Source organism: Callorhinus ursinus, unplaced genomic scaffold (assembly GCF_003265705.2).
Source record: "Callorhinus ursinus isolate GAN/ISIS: 27379988/994484 unplaced genomic scaffold, GSC_fseal_2.0 scaffold45, whole genome shotgun sequence".
In the NCBI taxonomy this organism is placed as follows: Eukaryota; Metazoa; Chordata; class Mammalia; order Carnivora; family Otariidae; genus Callorhinus; species Callorhinus ursinus.
Window position 1 is genome coordinate 206,712 of NW_027397107.1, and position 19,730 is coordinate 226,441.

The 19,730-nt window shown below is 45.5% G+C and overlaps 1 protein-coding gene across 2 annotated transcripts in view; it reads right to left on the reverse strand.

Annotated features, from left to right (window-relative positions):
• IREB2 (iron responsive element binding protein 2) overlaps positions 1-19,730 on the reverse strand; it is a 42,113-nt gene that overhangs the window by 14,638 nt on the left and 7,745 nt on the right. For both annotated transcript variants that reach the window (XM_025893038.2, XM_073882130.1), the window contains 9 exons: positions 13,259-13,424; positions 11,952-12,089; positions 10,830-11,048; positions 8,069-8,138; positions 7,216-7,399; positions 6,303-6,442; positions 4,129-4,300; positions 2,263-2,363; positions 260-376 (listed from right to left, as the gene is read on the reverse strand). In XM_025893038.2, coding sequence (XP_025748823.1) covers positions 260-376; positions 2,263-2,363; positions 4,129-4,300; positions 6,303-6,442; positions 7,216-7,399; positions 8,069-8,138; positions 10,830-11,048; positions 11,952-12,089; positions 13,259-13,424 — 1,307 coding nt within the window. The remainder of the gene's footprint in view (positions 1-259; positions 377-2,262; positions 2,364-4,128; positions 4,301-6,302; positions 6,443-7,215; positions 7,400-8,068; positions 8,139-10,829; positions 11,049-11,951; positions 12,090-13,258; positions 13,425-19,730) is intronic.

The following is a 19,730-nucleotide window of genomic DNA, read 5'->3' on the forward strand; positions in this document are numbered from 1 at the left end:
GGTCCTCTATCACCCAGCACGAGAAGTACTTGGTCCTATCACTCAGCACAAGAAGTACGTGGTCCTCTATCACTCAGCACAAGTACTTAGTCCTATCACTCAGCACAAGAAGTACTTGGTCCTCTATCACCCAGCACAAGTACTTGGTCCTATCACTCAGCACAAGAAGTACTTGGTCCTCTAACACCCAGCACAAGAAGTACTTGCCCCTCTATCACTCAGCACAAGTACTGACAAAGGCGGTGGTGCAGGAACCTGCCTTTTCATTCAAGCAAGCTTGGAAATCACGTTTCATGTCCGTCACAGCAACTCTATCCTGAGGTCTCTTTGGACCGCTGACAGATGCAACTATTGAATTCAGATGAATCCGAATCACCTAAGAGATGAGAGGGAAGAGAAAAACAAGGAATGAGAATTTGTTAGGTACAGACTGCAATTTAGCACTACTAAGGCAGAATAAATACATCCACATTTGTTGTAATGGTGATCTACACTCCCAGAAATGAAGATTTTAAAACAATCCCAATTAACTTGTGAAACAGAACATACAAACATTGGCTAAAAGCGAGCTCAGATCAATATGCAAACTGCCCAACACCAGCCGTGTAGTCTAGAGTATCTTGTTCCCCCGATTTCTTTCCCCCTAACGTCACAGATGCCTGATGATAAAGCAGGTGCCTGTGACAGCTATTGGTCTACTGCCCCTGAGCTCCAAATTCACCCTTCCCTGCTCTGTGACAACTGAGGTGGGTTCAGGAAACACTGCTCCTTCCTCAGCATGCAGGGTGCCGAGTCTGGTCAGCACAGGTGCTGGAGGGACACAGCAAAAGGACTCTTCTCTTCCTAGTTCCAAGGTGTCTAGCTGGCCAGGCTCCAGCAAAGCCACGCTTTTATTCCTTTGTTAAAAAAAAAACCCGTATTTTCTTAAAACCCAACCTCCCAAACTAGGTTTCTGTGCATTTCTTCTGGCATTTCTACCATTTTCCTCTGTCCATTTTATTTGGGTATAATCAGTTCAAATGAAGATTCTCTTCACTATGGGCTTCACCAATATTTCACAGTCCTGTCTACTCTGACTGACCCTAACAACAACACCCACTGCACTGTAGTTTCACTTTACGGATCCAGATGATCCCTGTCTTTACACCTTAATGAGTTTGTCTTGAAATCAAAGTCCTGATGGGCTTTAGTTTTATTTATCTGGTCAGGTCTTTAATAAGCAAATTTATTCCTTTTTACTATACAATGCGAGAGTTTTCATTTTTCTTCTTCTTTCCCTTTGTCTTTAAAAGCACTAAATAAGCAGAGCTGAAAGGGACCAGAAAATGATGAGTCAAGTTAAAGATCTCCCCGAAGTTCACACGGATTCAGGTCCTACAGGCGCTACACTGGCCTGCACTATGCCTGTGTGGCCTCGCTGGGTCCACCCATCACATCTGCTGCGCGCCGGGCACTGCTCTAGGGGCTGGAGCTGCAGACCACACACACCCGACAAAGCTCCTCTCCTGGGAACTTATTTGCCTTCTGGACGGGGGGAGAGGCAAACGAGTACAGAAATGAGTAGATTTCAGGCACGGATACATGTTATGAGGAAAAATAAAGCTGGAGCAGAGAATGATTCCCCCCAAGAAAACAGCTTAACAGTTAACCAGACCTTCAACAACACCAAGTAATTTGAGATGTTGACACACTCCTAGAAAAGGAAGGTCACGAAAATTCAAACTGCCCTAAAAGTGAACTTTACAAATTTCCAACAGGTAAGAAATGCAAGCCTAGATTACAGAATATCTTTAACATTTAAGACCACATCACTATAAACTCCTTACATGGCAATTTCTACAGAACGCAGACGCTAACCAGATGCAGGTATCCCTGGAACAGACAGGTTTAGAGCACATCACGGTGCTCTTACCATAAAGTAGAAAAAGATCAGAGTGAGAGATGAGGAGTCAATTTTGTGTTTTAAATATTAAAAATTCAGACTTAATAAAATGTAAAATTCGTTAACAGAAATCTACGTAAACTTAATGCATAAAATCTAAGCGGAGTCACAAGTAACGTTAACAGGTTAAATGGTAACGATAGTCGGCATTTGCTGAGCACTTCCTGGGCGCCTGAAACCACTCTGATGCCTTCCGTCTGATGTATCTGATCCCTTCAGAACAGCTTCCTATTTCCGAGCTGAGCACAGAGAGGTAGAGAGGCTGCAAAGCTGTGTCCCGACCCAAGTGGCCAGGTGGTGAGGGGCTCCTCCACACACACCTGGGAGTACATGGGTTCTCCTGAATTATCCTGGTCATGTCGAAACAATTTCACAGCTTTCAGGTATGTTTCCATTGACTCGAGTTTGGCTTTGTCAAAACCTAGAAAGAATTAACAAGGACAAAAGTACAGTAAGAAATTTTGAACTCTTTGGGGGTGAGGTGCTGAATTCCAATGAGCAAGAGACACTGCACGTTACTAAGTACTCAAAATACAGTTCTTTACAAATTGCTAACTGATATTACTCTCAAGAGTAGTAAAAATTCTACCCTTCATGAAAACTTGTAGCCCCCCTTTAAAAGTTACTCAATCAGAGACAAGATGAGAAACACTGAGCCCATTCTATAAAACTCACAAAATCTACACTGTTTGTAGAAGATGAATCAGTAACATTGAATATAACACCCATCACAAAGGACACTCATTACTTTCCAGTATGAATATAAAAATCAAAATGAAAACATAAATGAAGCTTAAGGACGTCTCATGAGCAGAAAGACAGAGGTCTAACAAGATCTTCCAGAAGATAAAAGAATCTGGATGTTAACTACAGGCAGTTCTCTGCAAGCCTCGTGGGAAGTACACAGTAGTGGTGGATCGTATTTTCCAGCAACTGACCTAACAGTATACCCCCCGAGTTGTATGTTCTTCCTACAATGTAACAATGACATCCCTCCATCAAGGGGCAGAATCGACCCTGTGGACCTGAGCTACGGGACCCTTGGCTGGCTAGCTGGCGCACGCTCACTCTCACAGGTCACCCTGCCCTGGAAGAGCCACCACGTGAGAAAGGCCACGTGGGAGATGTGGCCTTTCTCAAATCGCAGCTCTGGCCACTACGAAGCACCCGTTGACGGGTGAGTGACCTTCAGGACCCTGGGCCCAAGCTTCTGAGGCTCGCGGTTGAGGCTGCAGACATCATGGAGCAAAGACGAGCTGTGCCGGCCATGCCACCTACATTACTGCCCACGGACACCGTGCAGCCCTAGGTGATTATTGCTGTTTTAAGCCATTAAGTTTTAGGAAAATTTGTTATACCAACAGATCATTAATACATAAATCATATTAACATGCAAGAGAGGAGGGCACCTCCATCATTTCTCTCTAAATGTTCTATCCACCAAATCCCCTTTAGAGAAAGTTCTGCACTTGATGAGAACCATTCCAACGTTCCAAATGACCAACTATCCATTTTGCCATCTGACCTATTAACTTCTAAACCTGCCCCGCCAAGTGAAGAATACTAGACTCTATCCCCCAAATGTACTTATGATCAGAGACCAGTAGTTCGGCAAGGTCTCTCACAAAAGGGACATGGGGGCTGTGAGGGGAGTACAGGAGCACCTTCTGGTTTTAGAGATCTTTCTACACTAAGTCCTCAATACAAGAGGATCCAATCTCCTGTTTATCATAAGGCTACAAAAAAGATCTAGAACCTGGAACCCTATGCTGCTCACAAAATGGTGTTACTCTTTAGACAGAGCACGGGTCCCCAGACCCTTCTGTCTGGTGGCCCCTCTCCTCCCGTTACAGGGACACCGTGAGTCCGCACACGCCTGCCCCCATCAAACTGCAGCTCTGGCCGCTACGAGGGCCATGCGTCCTGGAAGCAGTGGACCGAGACCAGTAGCGGGACTCCTCCCTCAAAGTCACTGTAAATCGGTCACATGGGAGGGACTAGGTTTGGAGGGCACAACACTCTTTAAAAGACATCTGAGGCAGTTTATTTGAAAGCCACTATTTCAAAATAAGATAATTTCCTGAACATTAAATACCATGCACACGGTAGTTGTTTATTAGGAAATATTTCAGACAGACACACTGGACGTGTAACACATTTATCCTAATGATCTTTCATCTTCTTACCTGTATGTTCTAAATGTTTTAATGTCACATTGTCAACAGGGAAAAAGCTGAGGATAGCACCATATTCTGGACACATGTTTGCTATTGTGGTCCGATCCACTATAGATAACTGTGAAACTCCACTTCCAAAAAACTCAACAAACTTTCCAACCACTCCTACTTGCCGGAGGTGCTATATAAAGGGATACACAGAAACGCACACAAAATTAGTAAGATTAACATGGATTCTCTGAAAAGCACAAAATCTAATTTTTAACCCCTACCAGCGACACTGGATGAAAGAGGTTCTCTGCTGTTCTTATCAAATGTCAACTCACTCTGGGTTTGCAGGTATTTTAGGACAAACACAGAAGACCAGCCCAATGTCACCGTCGGGCAGGACAGAAAGGGCTTAAGGGCTGAAAATGGCTAGATCCACACGTGAACGTCAGACGCGACAGAGCATGTGGTAGCTTGCAGCCCTTCTTCTTTCTTAGAGGACACGAAACAGTGCTAACCACTGATGCCGTCTTAGATGTGATGAAATACGAACACGCTGATGAAACTGTACTTAGACAAAAAAATACCTATTGGCTACAAAAATTCTTCGAATTCCAACCCTGGTCCACATATTTACAGCATCGTTCATTACTGGTAAATTTCATTTTGACAGGATTTCACACTTGTAAAGTGTCCTTGTAAAGTCACGTTTCTGAGTTATTACCGAGTGCCCACAACGGCGGCTCGCCTAACTACAACACGGCCTTAGACTGGGGGAGGAGACGCCTAGGGAGGTACCGCGAACGAAACCACCTTCAACCCAAGAGTAACATTCAGCTCGAACACTGCAGAGGTGCGAGGGGTCATTTAATCCACTCCTGGATAAAAGGCTGAGATGTTTCTTTATACTCATGGTTGTGCTTCTGAGGATCAAAGTGGCACACATAGGATACACTAAGCTAAAGGCTGTTTCAACAAATTCATAAGGTGCCACAATACACATTTTGAAAAATAATATGGGATTAATCCTATAAAGATAATGAAAAGAACAGAACCTCCGGGGAGAAAGTATTTAATAAATGTGAACATACGTGATAAATTTAAGTTTTGTATCAACACGCCAAAATTTAAAAATAGACATGTAATCTTGTTACAAAAAAATATAGCCAGAGGGGTCTAAAAAGTGCCATTACTTCTCAGGTTACCCAAGGGAAAATACGGATTTCTCTAAAACCATATTAAGATACTCCTTTCCTTTAGGAATAATCCTGCAATTCTCAATTTAATTTCTTATCTTTCTGTCCCATACACCAAATCAATGACTTCTGCAAGGTGTCAACATGTTTTCAATTAGGGAAGAAGGCTCCATGCTAAATGCCGACAGGCGGCTGGATCCTTTCTTCCCCTCCAGAGAATCTCGAAAGCCTTCAGACCAATAATCTAACCAGGAAAGTGAAGACTCCAGGATCCAAACTGGCATTGTATGCGGGAGAGTTCCCACACTCATGTATTTAACAAAATGGACTTAATCATTAAAATAAAGTTATTGAAAACCAGAAATTTAGGATGGAGAGTTCACTAGGAAACTCCAGAGTATATGTATTAAACAGCATGCAGTCCATATTTTAAAAATACAGGTTAAGTTTTTCCATAATCCTTTAGAAGTATTAAAACAGCCAAGAGACAATCTTGACACTGGCACACTTCTACAGTCCATATTCCCCAGGAGAGAAACAGTTTCTAAAGGGCAAATAATTCAGTTAGGTATTAAAAAAAATGCAATTACTTTTCCTAAACAGGACTCTCTAATCCACACGATCAGCAAGTGTTAACAGCTAGGAGCCCGAGTGCGTCCTGTTGAGCACTCACTGCTCAGCCCGGTGACCCTCTGCCGCAAAGTCATTAAACCTGACCGTCTCTGTTTTCTCAGAACTGATATGGCGCTGGTCACGGTACCGCTCTTCCAGGCTTGTAACGAGGAATGAATGAGGCATCAGGTCAAGGGAACAGCACGGCACGCACTTTTGTACTTCCTAGCGCCAAGGAAGGGTTCTGTATCTGTGGCTGCTCCCATGATGGTCACTACAAGGCCGTGGCCAAGAAAGCCACACGGAGGAAGCGGTGTAGAACCCAACGCCGCCCTCACAGGGCCCCTGTATGCAATGTCCACTACATCTCACGGTTGACACAATTACCTTTGTAATGCCAAGCACGACATCTATGGATGTGACAAAAGGGTTGGATGAGCCGGTCAACTCACACCCAACCACCTCCGGCAGAGTAAGAGAGACCGGCAGGCCCAGCATGACTGCTTCGGTTTCAATGCCTCCAACCCCTGAAGTGATAAAGACAGACGGTGAGCACATCTGAAGATTATGTACTGTCTACGTAAGGTCTCCGTGTAACATCTAGTCTCTGAGTGCCCCATGAGCTCGTCTTACTCACGAAGCACCTCACAGCCACCACACTGCCGCTATTACTGTGGACATGGACCCAATCTCCTCAAAAGAATGACTCCACTCACATGGTTGAAACAAGCTGGTGTTTACCTTTCTATTAAATTCAGTAAACATTTTATATTTATTATGCTGAATACTGTACTGTGCTTGTCAAGATACAGAAAGAACAGAAGCCAGGACCTGTGACCCTCAGGAAGCTCAGTCTAAGGATAAAGACAAAAGAGTCAACAATTCTAACTCCCTGTAAGAGACTGAGAGCATTCTGCCAGATGGAACAGCCCAGGCCAAGCCGATCCCACCCTCCAGGGGATCCATGACTCGTCTTTAAGGCGCGTGCGCAGACGGCCAGGGGCAGCAGGTTGTAAAAGGCCTTGTATAAAATGCAAAGGAATGTGGAGCGCTAAAGAAGGCCAAGAGATGTCCCACAGGACCTGGACCAGGGAGTTGTCGTCCCCAAGATCACCCCACAGCGGCAGTGCTGCGTGGGGCACACTGTCCACAAACATCCGGGTCCAGAGTCGTCCTGTCGCCGCTGTCACAGGGGAGGAAACCGCCTCAAAGAGCCTATGAAGACCAGCTACCTACGCTCCTTTACAATGTTCCTGACACCCTCTCCCCTCAAATCAAATATAGTTAGTGGTTTACTTACCCCACCCCAGAATGCCCAAGCCATTCACCATGGTTATGTGAGAATCGGTGCCAACCACACTGTCTGGGAAGAGGAAGTCGTCTTCTTCAAAAACCACTCTCGACAAATACTCTAAGTTTACTTGATGAGCCATTCCAGTTCCAGGAGGGATTACAGCCACGTTCTTAAAAACTCTTGAACTCCACTATATCATGTTTAAATTTAAAAAATCCAAATGTTGGTATATCAATTTGTGCTCACAATCAAAATATAAGTCAATACTGACACTAAAAACATTTTACCGATGTTCAATATGGTCAAAGTTTACAACAGACACACGAAGACAAATACAAAGATACCAACCCTAAACATACTCATTTTGCAGATTATTAAAGCAAAATTAAGTCAAAGACAAATGTTCTACTAGTCCAGATAAATGATAGTTTTCAACCATGCCCGCCCCAAGGACTGGACAGGAAGGGGGGGGCAAGCACAAGGCCTTCCCACAACCTCAAATGATAGCCACTTGGTTTCATCCTATTTTATATACTGGGGTTTCCAACAGGATTTTATCTGAAGGGAGAAAAGGTTCTACTGCCACAAAGCGTTTAAAAACTACTAATTTAGGGGCGCCTGGGTGGCTCAGTTGGTTAAACGTCTGCCTTCAGCTCAGGTCATGATCCCAGGGTTCTGGGATCGAGCCCCGCATCGGGTTCCTTGCTCGGTGGGGAGCCTGCTTCTCCCTCAGCCCCTCCCCCTGCTCATGCTCTCTAATAAATAAAGTCTTTAAAAAACAACAAAAAAACCCCAAACTCAAACTTACCAATATTTTGTTAATTTCAATATAAAAAAAATCCCCCCAAATCATGTGTACCTTAAAAAATTGAAGCCTCTCTCGATTTCTGCCAAATTCTACTTCTTGGTTTTTTAACACTGTTTCAGGTCTAAAAGGAAGAAGAGCCTGCATTAAATGTATGTATTACAGAAAAGACTTACCTTGTTTCTAAGTATTCGTTCTTACGCACACACAAACACGTTTTAAAAAATTTCTGGAACAGCAATTTACTAGACTTCTCAGAATTAGCTGTTTTCTTTCAACAAAGAAGCTCTGCTTTAAACAGCACTCATGGCAGCCACGTCCAGGGCTCATCCATCCCCGGGCCCCCAACTGTACTGACATATGTCGGTCGCTATGTGAGTTGGTTGCAGCGATCAATAATGCAGCAGCCTCGCGCACTTCCTCCCACCTGGGCCTGCTGCACCTCTGCTCGGCACGCGTAGAAAGCTTCGAGCAAAAATGCTTACATTCATCTCACCCAAAACGGAAAGCTCTATTTTTTGCATAAATGGCAGTTTACTCTGTGTGGAGTATAAACATATTTTATGTGCACTATGTAAACTAAGAGGTAAAAACAATCCACCTCCAAGCAGTAAACACTGTCACTTTCAGGAAGCTATTTTTATCTAATGGACATTTAAAAGATGATTTCTAGGGGCGCCTGGGTGGCTCAGTCACTAAGCGTCTGCCTTCGGCTCAGGTCATGGTCCCAGGGTCCTGGGATCGAGTCCCGCATCAGGCTCCCTGCTCCACGGGAAGTCTGCTTCTCCCTCTGACCCTCATCCTGCTCGTGCTAATAAATAAATAAAATCTTTAAAAAAATAAAAAGAAAATAAAAAATGATTTCTAGCAGCTTTAAGCTGTTTCCTGCCAGCTGGTGATCAAGTGTTGACTAAGATATCAATACAACTTAAATTATATGTGACCTCCAGGGTCCAGACAATTACAGATGTTCACTTGTCAACTTTTTTTTTTTTTTTAAGATTTTATTTATTTGACAGAGAGAGACACAGCGAGAGAGGGAACACAAGCAGGGGGAGTGGGAGAGGGAGAAGCAGGCTCCCCCTGAGCGGGCAGCCCGATGCGGGGCTCGACCCTAGGACCCCGGGATCATGACCTGAGCCGAAGGCAGATGCCCAACGACTGAGCCACCCAGGCGCCCCTTGTCAACTTTTTTAAAAAACACAAAGATTCCTTGACTAATTCACTGCTGAGTGATCCCTTGATGCCACAGCACATCTCGATGAGATTTTCCTCAGGACTCAGGGAGCCAGTCCGATTACTGTACGTCCCATAGCGCATATGGCTACAAAGTGCCCCTCGTTCATGAGCTCAGAACCCGACTTCAGATTAGGCAGTGATTTCCAGGCCCATTTCCTACCCATCCATTCCCTGTCTGGGTCTGCAACGGACACTGCACCAAGGCCCCGCAGCACCGAAGGGAGCCACCGGTTTCCTACATTCCTACAGCAAGAGACTACAGTCCAACCCAACCAAATGCTTTGTGATGTGGAGTCAAAGCTAGGGGGAAATGTTACACCAGATTGTACTGTAATCAGTAAGTCGCCCTTTTCAGGAAGTTAATTTCTGTGTTAAGAAGGGAAGCTTGGGGCGCCCAGGTGGCTTGGTTGGTGAAGCAGCTGCCTTCGGCTCAGGTCATGGGATCGAGCCCTGCACTGGGCTCCTTGCTCAACGGGAAGCCTGCTTCTCCCTCTCCCTTGGCCTGCTGCGCCCCCTGCTTGTGCTCTCTCTCTCAAATAAATAAAAATCTTAAAAAAAAAAAAAAAAAGGGATGCTCATCTCAAATGTCAACATGCACCTAACAACCAGGACAACTAGGTAGCAGGAACAAGGGCTGTTTACATAAAACTGTCCTAATCTGATAGCAAGGAACCTACAGATTACACTGAATTCCCAGAAAGGAAGAGCGCGTGAGGTCACTGTGACCGGAGGCCTCCTGGAAATAGTGAGCCCCCAGCTGTACAACCACAGAGAATCTGAAAGAACCAGTTTACGGACACATGAATTAACGTATCATGTGGCTCTTAGGATAAGATATGTGTGGATATTATTCTTAGCTATTCTAAATCTTAACTGTGTTACATTTTTTTAATTTGAAAAAGGATGTCATTTTCTTACTAAATTAAAAAAATTTCTGACAGTCTACTAACAATGGGGTAAACAACATAACTCTTAAATATAACAGACTTTGGAATCTTTATAGCACACAAAAATTCAAGTCTAGAATTTTTTTTTTTTTAAACTACCTATTAGAAAATTTTACCAACTCCTAAAAAGAGAATTCTTTTCTGGGCAGGTTCACTGCTTCCCATAGCACCAGAGAGGCAACTGCTTAACTAAAAGAGCTTTTTATCATTGTGATATTTATAACATCAAGCTCTTCATGCAATTGGAAAAAACAAGAAATCTAGTAGGAGAGAAAAGCTAAAACTATAAATAGGGAATTCACAAAAGCAATGTGAACGAATAAAGAACATGTGAATGGTACAGATTCATTAAAATAAAAAAACGCAGAGTTTAAGATGGATCCCATTTTTCTGCTTATATTAGTCACAAAAATTAAATATATTTATAGAAAAATCTTAAGAAAGGCTTTCTTCCTCCGGAATAGAAATCAGTAACGGGAATACCATCTTAATTGGCTTCATCTGGGGCAGGGGGAGGCCGCGAGGTCATAGGAACCAGGAGGGGAAGGGGACAAATGACATTTCGGTAACTGAAACATAACCCAGCACTGATCAATATTTAAAAAAAAAAAAAAAAAAAAATCCCATACTCAGGCACTGGTTGCAAATGAAAAGGACAGAGAATGGGTGTGTTCTCAATCTGCGAAGACAATTTTCCTGAGTTTCGGCCCAGCTCTCCAGAATCGCACGATCCTCGGCAGGTGGTCTGGCTCCTGCAGGGGAGCTTCTTGGGCTGTGCTCGGAGTGGAGAGAGCTTTCCTGCTTTCTGCAGGTCGCCACCTCCAGGATTTGGAGCATTCTGTATTGCACTAGCATTCCAAAAGAGGAAACAGAATAAGACCATTTAAGTGACAGAAATTTAGCTTTTCAAAAAGCACACACTTGGCAAAGTCATCTGGAACTAAGTATATGTTGTTCAAACGTTAATACAGTATTTAACTTAGGTTTCAAAAGCGAATCTTAGATTACAAAAAAAACCAGAAATAGGTCACTTAAATTTATGGAGATGAAAACACAATCCTATGTGCCCAAGAAAATCATTTTCATCTACTTCTATGACAATTTAAATGACTTTTAGCCAAGCACCTAAGTGGGTTTTTCCCCATGTAACAACTGAAAAGCAGCACACAGCCATAGTGCTAATCTAGAGGGCAAAAGCGCTCACGGGCTGCAACAATTGTCTTGGTCTGTGTGAAAGATCACAAGCTGCAACAATCGTCTTGGTCCGTGTGAAAGATCACAAGAAAATTAGGTTTTCTCTGGTCTGACCTTGGTCACAGGGACTTTCTAAACAGACGTGTATTTCAGTGGGAGGAAAACGTAGTTTTAATATGCACTGTGATTTTAATCACCAATTAATTAAAGACATTCATGGCTCCCGTCTTTAGATTCTCTCTCGAAGGCAAGTAGATTAAAAAACAAAAGATAATGAAGAAAAATTCACTAAACAAAGCAGGTTCTGGCTCATAATTTTAATCAAAAACGGCAGCAGAAATCTACAAGCATGAACACCATTTTAAATTCAGACTCCGTTAAAAAAATTCATCAGTACATAAACTTCACCAGCTGTTCCTACATCAATGTATACTAAACGGGGCAGCCTTCACTCAGGCACCCACAGTCTCTGCTCCCTTTCCTCTAACCAGGGTGGGGGCTGGATGCTGGCTGGCTACCTCGCACAGCTGTCTTCACAAATACCTGTACTCACGTACCATTTACTGAAGTCGATCTGTAAAGAATGGTCAACTGTGAGATCTGTCGGGCAGGCAGGGTGGACCTTCTTCGGGTCACCTCCAAGAATTTTCACTGCCTCCCTCATAGCAGCAAAATCCACCATTGCTGGTATTCCACTAAAAAATAAAGAATGATGGAATTATGGTCTGAATTGTACGTTCATATGCTCAAATAAGATACATTTATTCAGTTTTACATCTAAGCGTATCCCTTTCTAGTTTGCACTCGCGTTAGATTACATACTTGTTATCCAAAGTTGGACATATCCTGGTTTCATGAGAATTAGCATTAATGTCACTGAGAACTTGAGTGTCACAAATAACACAAGAGAGGACTTTTAGAGGCAAAAGGAACCTTCCAGAAAACTGTCTATGGAATTCCTCCCCTGTCTTAAATTTCATGAGACTCCCCTCCCTCCCAGAGGCTTCTTAGGACTCCGGGCTCTCGACTAGATTATGTGCCTCCAGACACCGGAGGCATGGCTGGTCAGAAACAGGAGTCTGCAGGGAAGATGGGGTCGTGACCACAGAACAGTATTGTAAATACTGTAATAGCAGTGCACAAAGGGTATAAAGAACAGTGGCATGCAAACCAGATTTGAGGGGGTGAGTGAGGGGGACGCTGTTATTTATCTACCTAACTCCTACAGCTCCTTCCAAACGCTTCCAATAGACAATTCCTGGGGACTCAGATCAGACTCCGGATTTTATTCCAAGTGTGATGGACATTCACTGGTGTACGGGGGAATGACAGGCCCTGGTTACCATTTATAATTAAGTCACGTGATCTACCGTGAAAAGACGACACAGACTGTAAGTGTGCGAGGAGGGGACTGGCTAGAGACACTGACAGCTGTAGTCCCGCTGAGAGCGCCCGGCGCAGGACCGGGACAGGGTGGAGACAGTAAGAGGTACGTGGGCTCAGGACACGTCTCAAAGGCAGAGTCCACAGAACTTGCTGACAGACTGGACGAGGAGGGAAAGAGAAGAGTCGGGCATCTCTTGTGATGGGGGCGGCGTGGAGAGGCACAGGTATGGCAGCTGGGCAATAAGGCTTTGAATGTCTGTCTGAGAAGCCCACTCACCAACTGGGGACAACAAGCAGGCAGAGTCCCGCAAAAGCAGATTTTCAATAAACAGTGCAAGAAACAAGCGCCTCATTTTTAATGAATGGCTTTAGTTTAGAAAGGACAATTCTTTAAATTTATAAACTACTCTTCAGAATTAAAAACAGAGCCAACGATCAGGGAGTCTGAATTTTAAGAAGGAAATGCTCTATCACTCACGTAAAATCTTGAAGAAGAACACGGGCAGGGAAAAAGGGCACTTCGACATTGCTTTGTTTGGTTTTCCAGTCTAAAATGTTCATGACATCTTCCTTTTTCATTAAAAAGCCATCACAGTTCCGCACAGCAGCTTCCAACAGGACCCGTATTGAGTAAGGCAGCACATCTGAGTCAGAGACAGTATTACTGTTACTAAGAGCGTAGTCTTAACTGCATAGAAGTCACAAGAGCAAGGAGATAAAGACAGGGCTGCACTGTTTTCTCAGTCTCAGTAAACACGGAGGAAAACACCGTTTATGTTAATATCAGGCTTACTATCAATCTGACTTTCCCATATGTCAGCCAAGGTGCTGAAAAAGCAGAGATTAAACATTCTTGAAAGAGCTGCACATTTCTGAAATGGGCACATGAGACTGACCAATACTTAACATTCAGGAAGACACAGAAAATGGGAATTAAATATAATAATGAAAACATCCCTAAACTGTACAGAAATCTGTAATAAATTTTAAAGATTTCCATCAAAAGTGGTTAAGTTTAAATCAGGGTGCTTAGACATGAGTCAAATTCAGTTCATGCTAATTGTCACTCACCCTTGAGTCCTCGTTTAAGTGTATCAGAGAGACACAGACCCCAACACCGTTAAGTTTTCAATCATACTCAAGTCTCACACCAGATTTAAGACTGACTCAGCATGGGGCTGGCTGCAGACTCCCGGCAGCCCACACAGCGGCCCACCATGCAGCTGTCTAAAGGGATGAAGATGTCTGCATGTCGATAAGGAGTGATCTCCAGAACGTACCATTCCGAGAAAACGCAGTGCAAAACCATGCTTACAGCACCCCACCATTTCAGTAAGAAAAGGCATTAAAAAAGGTGTAAGAATACAAATTACTGCATAACAAATACAAAATTTTAAAGTATAAATTAAGTATGTACTTTAAAATATTACTAAATATTTTTAAAGTATAAAAATATATTAAATAAAATTAACATATACTCCCCCCCAACCCCAAGAAAGAACAATGAAAGGACAAACTGAAGAGTTAGTATCTATTCCCACAACATTTTGGCTGCATCTCCCTGGCAGGATGTGTAAAAAGGACAAAAAGATCCACAAAGAAAACAAAGTATGTTCAGGTATTAGTAGTACAGAGGGTGCAGCTTGAAGTCCCACGTGTGACGAGAGGAGGCAAAAAGCACTTGTGTTCCTGTGGCTGGAAACCAGGATTTTTAAGAGTAATGACACAGAAGTATAAAATCAGAGTGGCTAACTTAAAAAAAAAACAAACTTCCATTTCAATTGGAATCCTAAGTACAAACTCAGTTTGTTTCTCTCTTTCTAAACAATAAGTGTTTCCAGCTCTGTTGAGTGAAAATGCCCCAATGACAATCCACCAGGGGCCCCCCAGCCTCTCGGCCTGCTGTTTCGCTAACTACTATTTTCCCACTAGGAGGAGAGCACCTGCGTTCCCCCCAGAGTTCCTCCCACGTCTGGGAAAGGGTGGAAATAGGCCCAGGACATCCTGTGTCAGAAGCTGCAGGGAACGCTGGTGGGTCAGTGTGAGCATCCAATTCACTGACATGCATCAAACACAAAAACAGCCCTTGCTCATAAGGACTCTTTAAAAAACCCTTCATCGATGGCCATGCAAGTTCCTAGAGCAACTCATGACCCTGAAAACTCACATCGGGGGAAACGATCAATCATCGATCTCGTCCTTCCTCATTCAAGGAACCAAATAGCCAAGAGCAAGCTCCTCACAGAGGAGTGGGAGCTAGTAACACAGAAGGGGAGGGTGTCATTCGCAGCATCTCCCACGTGCAGCCCCTGGACAGCGCTGGAATATTCAGTGAGACATGGTCACAGAACTTGGAACGGATGGAGCCCGCGGGCACCAACGACAACCACCAGCATCTCCAAATGCGGGACAGGAGAGACACTGTCTGCTCTGAGGAAAGCAAAGATCCAAGCCCCACCACCAGGGTTCTTGCAAACGTCCGCACGTCCAGACAGCCAACCCCACCTCCCACCGACAGCAAACAGGGACAGCGCAGCAGAAAGGGGACCCTGTGAAGGAGCGACCGGACCAACACACATGGCTGCCCCCACACCCAAATGGCACGGAACACGGAAAGAGGGCGAGCCTGACAGACCGCCAGGGACTTACGAGGTGCAGCAACCAAGTGCTCCGTGCGAACCTGCCTGAGACACGGGAAATCTGAATATGAACCGGGTTCTAGATCACAGGAAGAAATTACTGTTAATTTTATTAGATATAATAAAGGCACTGAGAGTATTACTTTGGAAAGTCCTTTCACACATCAGTGCTGTATGCTAAAGTGTATTTATAGGTTACGGAGATGGCAAAATGTTTTATTTTATTTTAAACGTTTTATTTATTTATCAGAGAGATCACAAGCAGGCAGGCAGGCAGAGGGAGAGGGAGAAGCAGGCTCCCCACTGAGCAGGGAGCCCGATGCGGGACTCAATCCCAGGACCCTGGAACCATGACCTGAGCGGAAGGCAGACGCCCACGGACTGCGCCCCCAGAGATGGTGAAGTATTTTAAACAAAAGGTTAGCAAATGTCGTTAACTGGCGGACAAATACAAAGTGGGTTATGATTTTGTCCCTACTTTTAGGACTGAAATTTTAACTCACACAAGTTAAAGATGAATGAGGTTTTAAGTGTGGAGACAAAGGACTACATAACCAGAAACACTGGACTGAACGCCTGTATTTGCCATTTACTACACGGACTCAAGCTGATTCGTGTTCTTGCCTAAAACAGGCACACCAGCCACCTAACGGAGTGAGTACCCAACACTCATAAAACCCACAAACACACATGAGTTGTCATCCTACCTCAATGAGAAACACAACAAAGTCCTCCAAAGCAAGGGGAACTGCAGGGGAGAGATTTTTTGATAGAACACTTGGAAATAATGAGGAGGAAAACATCAGAGAAGCAAATACACAGACCAGTTTTCTATGTGGTTAACTGTCCCGGAAAAACAATGTCAGGAATACTTTTTGTTTAAAGATCTTCACAGAAAGCATTTACTCAATTTCTAATAAAATATGGCAACCTCCAGCAATTATGTCCATTCGCTTTTGAAACCCACTAAGAGAACAGTAAAGAAATAAAGTCACAAACCCACAGGAACAAAGAGAAGCACAACTCAAAGGATTGTGGCCAACAGTGCGTGGATAACCGTTGCCCACACGCGAGAGAGGCAACCGAAGGCGAGGACTGGGACGCAGGACAGCCTGGGCTGCTCGAGGGCTGGGTGAGGGGCGAAGAGGCCACGGAACAAGGCCCTCGAGACACCAAGGGAAAATCATTTCCAGCCCAGAGAGCTCTGTCCGTGGGCAGCCGCGCGTCAATCACGCAAGGCCTCCAACACTGTGCTTCCTGGGACGGACGCTATGGGAAGAAGTGGAGCGCAGAACAGCACACAGGCTAGGACACAGTGGGGTCCCCCGTGCGGCAGGCAAGGAAGTCCAGGTGAGACGCTGTCGACAGAAGAGGGAAAAATGAACTGCCAGACTACCTGATTCTACCGGGAGTTAGTTCTTCTAGAGAACTTGGAGAGGAATTACTGATAGAGACACAGCAAACTTAGCAAACAGAAAAAGACAATCATTACTTCAAGGAAAAAACACAAAGTTGTAAGAGAAACAAGATGCAATCGTCATTTACTACGCAGACTGGCTGGGAACATTTATGGCCATCAAAATATAAACCTGGAATGCTGGCTTGATAACTAAGAAAAGGCACCTGGGATATATGTAGAAAATTGCCAACCTCTTATTTTCCACAGTAGAAAGTTAGAAGTCTGTAACTGAAAATCAAAACACAGGCGTATAAGCTAGGCTTTTTAGTAACATAGAGGAAGGTACCGTAAGAAACAGCCAAGAGTATCAGAAATGGTATTCTCTGCAGAGTAGAAATTCAGGGTAGGGCAAGGGGCTACTGTTTTGGTTATTATCTCAGTGGTCTTACTGGGTTTTTAATTCTAAGACTTGAAAATTCAGTATTAAATTAAATTTTATTTTTTTTAAGATTTTATTTATTTATTTGAGAGACAATGAGAGAGAGAGAGAGCACATGAGAGGGGGAAGGGTCAGAGGGAGAAGCAGACTCCCTGCCGAGCAGGGAGCCCGATGCGGGACTCGATCCCGGGACTCCAGGATCATGACCTGAGCCGAAGGCAGTCAATCAACCAACTGAGCCCCCAGGCGCCCATTCAGTATTAAATTTAAAAGCAACTATCAAATAAGCATGCTCTAAGAACAAAACGTCACTGTTAACTGGACAGTTGTCATTAAGAAGCACTAACTTGCAAATGTGCCTAAGCCTGTCGTAACTCCCAGTGGCCTACAAGGAGCGACGCAGAGGCACACCAGCCGTCCCTCAAACGTTCTGTGCTCGGTGGCCTCCAGACAATACGATCACCTTCCCCTGCTGGCATTCGTCGTCACACCACCTTCCACAGGGCTGTCGTGTGACCAACAGAGCATGGCGGAGGCAATAGCACGGGGCTCCAAAGGCCATGGCGTGAAGTCTCCCAGCACCAGCCTCCCTCTCGTGGACCATTCACTCTGGGGCAAGCCAACAGCACGTCGCAGGGACGCTCATGGGGGTAACACCAGGGGCTGTGTGCCAACGGACCGTGGGGCTCCCTGCTCAGTGGGGGGGGGGCTGCCTCTCCCCAGTGCTTATGTGTGTGCATGCGCTCTCTCCCCCTGCGGAGCTCGATCCCAGAACCCTGGGATCACAACCTCGGAGCCACCAAGGCGCCCGTCTTTCTCAACTATTCTAACGGTAACACCTGCAGTTACTTATTTCGGACCTGCTGGGGAGTAGATGTCGAGGTGCTCCCCCCACAACGGTACTTAACCCGAGGTGACTCCAGAGGCGATACCCCAGAGCCATAACCAGGGAGGCCGGCAGACACTCCAGTGTCCCTCCCCCAGCACAGAACGGGCCTTCATTGCTCCTTCTTCCCTGTCCGACTGTCCCACCTCCACGCGTACTCTCCTGCTCCAAGCAAACCATCCTGCAAGTCCGCACACCTGACTGACCCCCAGAGCACCGCCCGTCTGCCTGCTCCCTCATTTCCACCGTTGAGGTTCCGGGTGGTTAGACCTCTCGCTCCCCAGACCTGCACTCCCCCCGTTCTTTCATTCTCAGTCCATCAGTACACCCACCTGTGTCAGGCGGTGAACCCCACGTCACTTTCCTGCTTAAAAACTTTGTTTTAAAAATAATGCTATCATGGCGTACTTTGCCCCTCATGAAAGTCTCCCTCCCCAAGCTGTGCTGTCAGCACCACAAATCCGCCAGGTCTCTCCCGCTCACCTGCAATCAGCCCCTCCCTGCCCTCTCCCACCACAGGAAACCACTTGGCTACTGGGTCTCGACAGCTCTGTCGTCTCTGGCTTATTTTGTGCAAACGCAATCGCACAAGGTCCCTCACTGCGTCTGGCTGCTTTCACTGAGCACACTCCCGAGTGTGTCCATGCTGTGGTCTGTAACCGGACTCAAGCCCTATTCTTGCTGAAGAATATTCCACGGTGTAGACCTACCGTATCCTGCCCATCCACTCACCCACTGAAGGAGTAATGCTGTTCAGATCATTCATCTGCAGATCTTTGTGTGGATAAGTGTTTTTATTTCTCTTGGGTAGATTCCTCAGAATGGAATTGCTGGGTCATATGGTAAATTTGTATTTAAAGTTTTAAGGAACTGCCAGTTTTCCAAAGTGGCTGCACAATTCTATATCCCCCCCAGCAGAGTATGAAGGTTCTTAGTCTATTTTCTATGTACTACCCATTCTCGTGGGTGTGAAAGAGTTCACTGGGGTTTTAATGGTGGTGACATGTGGAGGAGGGATAAAAGAAACCCTCAACAACCAGAGACCCCAGGACCGGTATGAACCCATGACCATGGCGTCAGCTGGGGCCTCACTATACCTGCACCTGCTCTCCTTCACACCCCATGTCCACTTTCCTCCTGCGAGACCCAGCCCTACCTCCTACCTCCTACCTCCACCTCCTCCGGCTGCACCCATGCACCCAGCCGCCCTGGAGCTACTCCTTCCCCATCTGAGGAGGCAGCCGTGAACCCACTAAGTGCCCGCCTCTCGGGAGGGGCTCTGCATCCCACTCCTGCTGGCACACGGCAGGACCCTAAGTCATCCATCATCCTCTCTCCCACATCTGCAATGCAGCCCGCAACCGGACTCTTCCCATTCAACGGCCTCTAGCCCCAGGGTAATGCACGCAGCTGCCACGGGCCTGTCTCTCAGTGTAGCGCACGCAGCTGCCACGGGCCGGCCTCTCAGTGTAGCGCACGCAGCTGCCACGGGCCGGCCTCTCACTGTAGTGCACGCAGCTGCCACGGGCCGGCCTCTCACTGTAGTGCACGCAGCTGCCACGGGCCTCTCAGTGTAGTGCACGCAGC